Below are 9452 nucleotides of genomic sequence, written 5' to 3' on the forward strand. Positions count from 1 at the left end.
AGAGCAGCTCTGAAGACTTGGCGATAAAGGAGTGACTGCGGGAAACAGACTCCTTGAAGACCTGCTGTGATCAGTCAGTTTCCGAGCGTGTGCTGCCCACTTGACAGAGTAGAGAAAGGGTTGGCCTGTATACGGAGGCTCCTCCAGTGTTTCTCTAATTGGCACTTGAAAGTTAGTGTCCACCCGCCTGAGAATTACTCTCTAGAACAGCACAGGGTTCTGGGTAGCCAGGGTTTGACTCTTGTTGATGATGCTGCTTCAGACTCTTAAGGCTTCTCAAATGATGGTCTATTGGTAGGAAAAGAGCCTGGTTTTGGAGGGTTGTTTAAGAGGGTAGTAATAATTTGGGTTTGAGACAGTTGGGATTGAAGAGATGGCAGGCCCACCCTCTAGACCTGGCCTACCAGCAGACAATTGTTTGGATTTGGCCTTCCAGGGTGGGGCCGGGGAATGAGGAAATGTCCCCATAAACAAAAGAGGAAGAGATTAGTAAAACAGTTTACTGGAGGATGGTGCCTACACATTTAAAAGCCAAGCCATCAGCTCTGTTGCCAGGGGAATATTTTGTCTCCCCTGTAAAGGCACATCACTGAACAAAATTAGCTTTCTTCACATTTTGTTTACATCATAAAGTTGAGTTCTTCTACATGGTAACCTTACAAGCAAATTAACTTAGATGTATACAAATTATTTCATCTCATCCACTGGAAGTTTAAACAGGTGTGATAAACAATGTATGTTACCCGAACAGTGAGTAAGGAGGAATAGCCCATGGTTAGAATAAGCAGCCATGATTTTTGTTTCTGTACCAGTAAAACAAACACCCCAGGGGGTTGTTTGTTTGTTTTTTAAATTGCTCAGCTGAGTCTCACACTGACCTGAGGTCCTGATTTGAAGTAGAGAATTCCGAGTCTGTGGAAATAGTTGTCTGTATCATAAAGTAAGGCATGCTTCATCCACCACCAGAACACTGCCCGACTCCTTGCCGTTCAGGAGCACAGGCAGGTGGATTTGCTTACAGAAGCACTTCTTTAAGCACACGGGAAGGCTAGAGAATTGTGCTGCATTAGAGCCATTTAGAGGAACACGTTGATTCTGGGTAGTTGACTCTGAACTGGTGGGGGAGGAACAGCGTTGTTTTCAAATGGCTAATGCAAGGAAACGGTTTCTCTTCTCTCCACAGACAGTCTGGTGATCCAGGACATGCCCCAGCTCTAGTGATGCAGATTACCTTTCTGCTCCTGAAATCTCATCTGTGCCTCAGACTTTGTCCTCCCAGCCTGAGACTGCACATAAACTAGGATGTGGGACAGCAGGAAGCAAAGCTAGTGGTACTTGAGAGGCCCATGTCTGGGTAGAACCGGGCCAGGACCACAGCATTGCCTCTTCCCTGGTCTGGAGTTCAGCTGTGGTGGCTCTGCAGATGTGCGCAGCACCATCCTTCCATTTGTGCTTAAATGGCACAGCATTTGGTCAGTGCATCTGAAAAGGAAGGTTCTTGAGAAGCAAAGCCCATGGCTACCTACCCCTGCCAATTATGTGGCAAAACGTTCCTCACCCTGGAGAAGTTCACTATCCACAGTTATTCCCACTCCAGGGAGCGACCTTACAAGTGCTTGCAGCCAGACTGTGGCAAAGCCTTCATTTCCAGATATAAATTAATGAGGTGAGAGGCTTTAGAAAAGGTATGTACTTTTACATATGCCTTCAAGTGGCTTTGCTGGTCTTCAGACCAAACACGGCAAGGGAAGAGGGACGCAGAATGTGGGTGCATTTTAGCCTTTAAAGCTACACATCCGGTAGTTTATATGACAGTTTTGCTGTGCTGTGTCAGTTCATTCTTTCAGCAGATATTTTCTGTGCTTCTGCAATATGCCAGGTCTAAGAACAGAAAGACGAAAAGACCCATGGCTGGGGAGATAGTCATGCAAACACAATTAAAGTGCAATCCGAGTGCTTTGGCAGAGCTGTGCAGGTAGAGGAAGTTGTTCTCCCCTGCTTGATGAGATCCAGGAAGGCTTCTCAGAAAGGTACAATCTTAAGCTGTGACTTGAAGAATGAAGAGGTGGACAGCAAGGAGGTCCTGGGAGAGCCCTAAGCCCTGGCCTTAAAGACATGTGTACAGAGGGTAGCGTTGGAAGAGGAACAGGTGAAGCTCAAAATGTAGACAAGAAGGAAGCAGCTCCCAGCAGGCCTTATCCAACGTCGCGGAGGGTTGGTTTTATTCTAGTGGGTCTGAGTAGTGAAGAACGTGATTTGATTAGGACGTTAGAAAGATGGCTCTCGTTATTTGGAGAAGAGAGAATAGGCAGGCAGACTGATTTGAATTGTGCTGTGAAATCCAGGCATGGAGTATGGAGAGCTTGCTCAGGGCCTGACAGTGAGAGTGGAGAGGAGTAGACATCTCCAGGTGTGAGCTTTGGAGCAGTTTCTTGACTTAGGTCTAAAGCCAGCCCAACAAATGGAATTCTGTTGGGTGTACAAATGTGGAGTATGTGCATTTAATCAGCTTTTCAGAGGCATCCATGATACAACAAAGGATAAAAACCACTGGTTTAGAAGATGAGTCCTTTAAAAAAAAAGTAGTACATTTAAATCCAAATTATTTCTTGAGTGCCTGTTAGGTACTTCTGGGAGGGAAGTGGATATATTAGATGTAGCTTCTGCCTGCAAATGATTTTTATATTGTGGAAGAGACAAAATATACAGAATGGACTGAAGTTGCACAGTGGTCTGGTTGACAACGAATGCCGTGTGTGCCGTGTGTGCCATGTGTGTGGTGCCCTCAGCTACACACGCAGAACTCCCACTGATCACTCTTCTTTTGATACCTGGTTAAGGGAGATTTTATTTCCCTCTAATTTTCATGAAACAAACTTTAAAACTTCAACTTTTAGACTACACATGTAAATACATAGGTGATCATCAAAATTTTTAGCGAGAGAGGATTTCCATCTGTGTAGTGCTCCATGGACCACATCATCGTTAAACCTTGGAGTGCCCCTGGGGCCAGGCACTTGAAAGAGTTAAAAATATACATAAATTATGTTCCTGGCCTTTAAGAATGGCACTGTTATAGGTCATGTAATAAGCCAAATTTTAAAATAAACCAATAAATGCTGAGGCATTTTAAAATTCAGATGTGTTCTGTACATAGGCCAATTTCTAGTTGCCATAAATACAAGCATTGAGTGCCTACTGTGTGCACTAATTTCATTGCAAAGGCTTCCTGTTTTGCAATAAGCTTCTCGTGTGTACACAGTTAGGATCCTTACTCGAGCACTGAAAGCAGTGTTTGCTGTAGTGAAGCCACAATGAGGATATTATAACGATGGCTAAAGACCAAAATACATATAGGAGATAAATAGTTGGAGAAGACAGGGGAGCTAACAGATTATTGGAATGACAGGAATTAGGTGGAATGACTGTGGTAAACCGCACCGAAGATGACGTCTTAAGCAATATTTAGGAGGTGGTAGTTCTGAACGAGGGAAACAGCTCGTTCAGTTAAGAGTGTGAAATGAGGCAAAAAAGGGAAGCAGTGTGCTTTGTGCAAGAACCGCCCTCCCTGCCACAGCTACCGTCGTTTCTTGCCCTTCTGGCCTGAAGCAGTGATCTAATAAAGGAATAGAAGAGTGGTGAGGTGGCAGGATGCTTTAGGGTTTGCTTTTTTTTTTTTTTTTTTAAAGGGCAGCATTCCATGCCATTTCTCTCAGTTGCAACATACGCTCCATCTTATAAGCAGAGGTTGAGGGAGAAAATAACCGACTTGCTTAACTAGAAAAGAGAACATGGGTCCCAGTACAGCAAACAATGAAAGCAGTTAGGTGAAGACAGCAAAGGGCAAGAAAAGATGATCTGGCAGATTGAAGCCCCTGCTTAGAAGTCTTAATGTGAGCAGTGACCCTTGAAGAACTTAAGATCGTTGACGTGATCCAGGTGACACCCAAAGGTGGTGGTATTTACTGCTGACAGTAGGACAGACTGAAACTGATGGTTTCATGGGTTGTGAGGTTAAATGAGAGGGAATGAAACAAGTTGTTGAAATAATTTCAGCTGTAAGATGATTGTCCTGGGTTGGGACTGTTGGATGAGTAAGTAAGGGGTACATTAAAAGGGGAAGGTCGGATGACAGGCAAAGGAAAGAGTCACAAAAAATTCAGAGGTGTGGGCGCTGGTGAAATGTGAAAGTATTATTGCTCAGGTACTAGCGGCGTCAACCTGTGCCTTTCTCATAGGTGGTACAGGAGTAGGACAGGAAAGGAGGTAGGAGATCCCAGGTCTAGAGTTGTTAACTTGGCATTGATCTACCCCTGGGTAGTAAATGAAATCTAATAAGATAATCTCCACAAAGAAAAAAGTGGAGAGAGGCAAGTATAGAAGATCCAGGACAGAGCTTTGGGATCCTATTTACTAGTATTGGACCAAATAGAAAGAAAATTGTTTGAGTGCCAAGCGTGTAAACCAGTCCTCCCTCACATCTACTCCTGAAGAAGTATCTGTGGATATCTTGTATAAGAACATGGTTATCTGCCTTCTAAGAGACTAAAAAAAACGCCTTCTGCAACCTGCTAATGTATCTTAGTACAGCTGGAGCTTGCCAACACCCGCATCCTTTCAGATCTCTCAGATACCGAGTGCAGTGACTCCTCCCGTAGCGTTGTTTATACCTGTCTGCAGAACCCACCACGTCATCTGTATCCCTTTGCATGCTGAGCTCTGGTGTCCTGAAAGGCCGGGGCGGAACTTAACTTTTCTTTCTATCCCTTGCACGTAGCAGGCAGTTTTTCTAAGGGAGGGAGGAAGGAGAGGTTTTGCATTTTTTTATATTTATAAAGAATGACAGATCGGCTTTATGTGTTTGAACTGGCACCCAGTCTTCCTCCTAGTAGGGGTCAGCACTGTTCTCTAAACAGTGTCTGCTGTCGACCCTTACCCATCCTTCTGCTAGAAAAGGATCAGGCATAGACAATACAGGATATGTGGGGCAAAAGGTAGTATTAGTACACTTTTGACTAAACACAATCTTGAAAGGAATTCTATCTTTTCTGTAGAACGAGTTATTTGAAATTCTTTTGTATCCAAAGTTAACAAGCTCAATTGCATTGAAATTGTCAGTAGGATAAGCTTTTGCTCCTAAAGACAAAACATCTAAAAGAGTTAACTATCAGAAGGGACACGAAGCAACCTACATTGTATACGCAAGCCACAAGTTATAATTAAGAGTGCTGTTTTGTAAGAAATACTAACACATAGGACTTGGTGTTCTATATGATAGTTCATTATTAAAATGAAACTTTTGAAAGTTTTAAAGGATGACAAACTCAGGGTTCTATAACACTGAGTTTTTCAAAACCAACAGAGTTTAGATTTTAGGAATTTAGCAGAACTGTAATAGAAATGGAATTGTGATAGTTTTCCAAAGCCAGTTTGTGCTTTACAAATATAAAATAGCTATTTTGAAATTCCAGATTGACGGATGACTATAGCTTGTCCCTAAAGTTCAGTTAAAGAAAAACTTGTAACTGCTGCTAGGAGTAGCAGCTTAGTCCTTCTAGAAAAAGTCCTTCGGAATTTTGCCAATGAAATTACCAGTGACCTTCAGGAAGTGGGTTGAAGAGATCTAAGAGGGCTCTTAACGAAATAGAGACAGAGGCTGCACACATCTGAGATGCTAGCTGATTGGGAAGTATTAAGTGGAGGAAACCAAGATACCAGCATAAAAAGCTCACGGGAGGCACCAGGCTGAGGTTCAGAGCACAGGTGGTAGGGGTGGCATTCGGGGTCCAATTAGATGCTCTCTCTGAGGTTAAGGATAGACTCCTTAGTGTTATGTCTATGGCCTGAATTTTTCGTCTCAGTAAAGAGAAAGCAGGAAATGCATTAGAAACAATAACCTAAAATGGTTCGTTATGGGGTTCAGTGCAGGAGGCAAAATCACTTTTGGAAATTAAGTAATTCTCAAACTATAGAATACCCATTTAACCCCTTCTTGAAAAATATTTTTTATGATCATATATTTTTAAATACTTATATACGTCTAGGAATCTTTGTACACATTAGGAAAATATGTTCTCAAAGCACATTTTTTTCTTTACAGGTGTGAAAATTGCATTATGTCTTTAGTAGCACCTGTGTGTTTTTTATTACAAAGTTTTGTATATTTGTAGAATCTGGAAAACATAGGAAAGTATATTAAAACTGAAAGTGGTTTCTTATGCCACCACCTAGAGAAAACTATAATATTTTAATATCATTTCTATATTTTCTTTGGCTTGTAAAAAACTGAGTCTGTTGTGACATGTTCCCTTCTGCTCTTAGGCACATGGCGACCCATTCGCCCCAGAAGTCTCACCAGTGTGCTCACTGTGAGAAGACGTTCAACCGGAAAGACCACCTGAAAAACCACCTCCAAACTCACGACCCCAACAAAATGGCCTTTGGGTGTGAGGAGTGTGGGAAGAAGTACAACACCATGCTGGGCTACAAGAGGCACCTGGCCCTCCATGCGGCCAGCAGTGGCGACCTCACCTGCGGGGTCTGTGCCCTAGAGCTGGGGAGCACAGAGGTGCTGCTGGATCACCTCAAAGCCCACGCAGAAGAAAAGCCCCACAGCGGAACCAAGGAAAAGAAGCACCAGTGCGACCACTGTGAAAGATGCTTCTACACCCGGAAAGACGTGCGACGCCACCTGGTGGTCCACACAGGCTGCAAGGACTTCCTGTGCCAGTTTTGTGCCCAGAGATTTGGGCGCAAAGACCACCTCACGCGACACACCAAGAAGACACACTCGCAGGAGCTGATGAAAGAGAGTCTGCAGGCCGGAGACCTTCTGAGCACCTTCCACACTATGGCCCCACAGTTTCAGCTGAAGGCTGCCACACTGTCTCCTTTCCCTCTAGGAGCTCCTGCACAGAATGGGCTTGCAAGTAGCTTGCCACCTGAGGTACACAGCCACATCCACATCCACAATCCCTCAGAGCAAACCTGTCAGCCTGTACAGCCGCTGCCAGAGCCGCTGATCCCCCTCCACCCGGTAGTGTCTCCTGGCTCTCCCCCTCAGCCCCTCCAGAATCACAAGTACAACACCAGTTCTACCTCATACTCCCCACTTGCAAGCCTGCCCCTCAAAGCAGATACTAAAGGGTTTTGCAATATCAGTTTGCTTGAGGACTTGCCTCTGCAAGAGCCTCAGTCACCTCACAAGCTCAACCCAGGTTTTGATCTGGCTAAGGGAAGTGCTGGTAAAGTAAACCTGCCCAAGGAGCTACCTGCAGATGCTGTGAACCTAACAATACCTGCCTCTCTGGACATTTCACCTCTGTTGGGCTTCTGGCAGCTGCCCCCTCCTGCTACCCAAAATGCCTTTGGGAATAGCGCCCTCGCCCTTGGGCCTGGGGAATCTCTGCCCCATAGGCTAAGCTGTCTGGGGCAGCAGCAGCAAGATCCCTCACTAGCCATGAGCACTATGAGCCTGGGTCAGCTCCCGCTCCCTCCCATCCCCCATGTGTTCCCAGCTGGCACTAGTTCTGCCATCCTGCCTCATTTCCATCATGCATTCAGATGACTGGTTTTATAAAGCATACTTTTCTTACTTATTCTGGAAGATGTCCTAAGAAGCATTTTAAACGTCAGTTACAAGGGAAGATTTGGAAAGCAGGACTGAGACTATGGCTTATTCAGTGATGACTGGCTTGAGATAAGAGAGTTCTCGAACTGCATGTATCGTGCCAATCTGTCCTGAGTGTTCATGCTTTGTACCAAATTTAATAAGCAAGTATTCTTTAATGGAACTGCAACTGTTGTCATTACCGACATCCAGACGAGGGCTGCTATATGAGGTGTTTGTCAAATTGAGTTTAATTGTAAGCCATGATCATAATCATGTTAACTAAATAACTTTATGTGGCACTGCCTAGTAAGGGAACTATGGAAAGGTTTGGATTTCTCCAAAGTGGGAGAATTTTTTTAAATAAGAAAAATAACCTTTATATTGCATATTATAACTAGGCTGTGTATTTCTTTTCAGGGATTTTTCTACCTTCAGGGTTGGATGTAGTTTAGTTACTATTGCCATAGCCAACCTGTAGTTTTACAGAAACAATTGCTTGTGGAATAATAGAAGTCTCCATTTTAAACAAGCATTTTAAATGTAGTTTGAATATTTTCCACAAGATGCTACAATGTGAGTTATCACTTCATTTATCTTAAAGACTAAACTGGTTGTCAGTTACATCTGACAGAAAAAAAAAAAAAAAAATCACTGTGTAACCAGGTTAAGTGGTAAAATAATCCAGGTGTCAGTCAAAAACATTTTGCTGACTTTAATATTGATTATATTTTTAACAGGAATTTAAGAAAATATTACTGGAATTAAAAAAAATATATATATATATTAAACAAGAATTTTCTTTGCTCTGTCTGGCTTAAGATAGTACTCTGCTTAAGTATTATTTTTAATCACCAATAAGTAATTGCATTTTAAATTCATTTAAGTCAATATTAGTTTTATTAAAAAATAACACTTTGCAATGTAACTATAATGTATCTCTTGAATTTGATATCTAATGAGTTAAAAATATGAAACTTAACCTTTTTTTAAAGCTCTTTTGTCTTTCGTGTTTAGAGGCTTTCTATATGAAGATATATCTTACATATAATAAACTCTACAAATCCTGACTATGGCTTGATTAATTTTTATATACAGTTACATCGCGTAACCATCCAGATCAAAATGTAAAACATTTCCAGCTCCCTAGCCTGCTCCCTCATGCCCCCTCCTGGCCATTACTTCCCCCACAGAAACTACTATTCCTGACCTCTATTCAGTATCTACTAGAAACCAACTTTTTTTTGCATAAAATTATGATTTAAGATAGAAGCTTATATCCTTCAGTTAAATTCAAAGCACTAAGAACTTATTTCTAAAAATTGCTGTATAATATTCTGAAACTCTCTATAGTAATTTATTTCTGATGTATATAGGTCAGAATAGTAACTACTAAGGTTTAGTCTACCCTGGGCTAGTTTTACAATGGCATTCACCATTAATTTCTAGCACAAATTAGAAATTTACTTATTCCTTATTGGGATTTCTTCGGGAAGTATTTTGCCCCCCTCCCCCAAATCTGACAAGTCTATTTTTGTTTTACCTCTCAATAGGGTGGTGGGAGGTAGAGAAAGGGAAGCCTTGAGTTCATCTGTCCATCAAAGAAGCCTGCTAGCCAAATGTGAACAACCGTTGCTCACAGCCCTTACCAGTGATGATGATAGTAAAGGGCCGGAGGCATTTCAGACAAGCTACCTGGGACTGGGCTGTCACATGTGGAACTGACATGGTAGATGCTTAAACTACAGTTTAACCTGAGGGTAGGAAATAAGACAAAGGGACATAGGTTACCTCATCACTAGGAACCCAAAGCTCTGGAATCTCTAAATGAATTCCCATATCT

The 9452-nt window shown here is 42.5% G+C and overlaps 1 protein-coding gene across 26 annotated transcripts in view; it reads left to right on the top strand.

Moving 5' to 3' along the window:
* The window catches only part of PLAGL1 (PLAG1 like zinc finger 1), a 61836-nt gene extending 53157 nt beyond the window's left edge, over positions 1 to 8679 (top strand). For 17 of the 26 annotated variants that reach the window (XM_039869716.1, XM_039869718.1, XM_039869706.1 and 14 more), the window contains 2 exons: positions 1184 to 1666; positions 6322 to 8679. In XM_039869716.1, the coding sequence (XP_039725650.1) occupies positions 1515 to 1666; positions 6322 to 7567 (1398 nt within the window). In that variant the 5' untranslated portion in view covers positions 1184 to 1514 and the 3' untranslated portion in view covers positions 7568 to 8679. The remainder of the gene's footprint in view (positions 1 to 1183; positions 1667 to 6321) is intronic. The other 9 variants (XM_039869727.1, XM_039869724.1, XM_039869725.1 and 6 more) reach the window with 1 other exon arrangement.
* The last annotated feature ends 773 nt before the right edge of the window (positions 8680 to 9452 follow it).

Source organism: Pteropus medius, unplaced genomic scaffold (genome assembly GCF_902729225.1).
Source record: "Pteropus medius unplaced genomic scaffold, Ma_sr-lr_union100, whole genome shotgun sequence".
Taxonomy (NCBI): Eukaryota; Metazoa; Chordata; class Mammalia; order Chiroptera; family Pteropodidae; genus Pteropus; species Pteropus medius.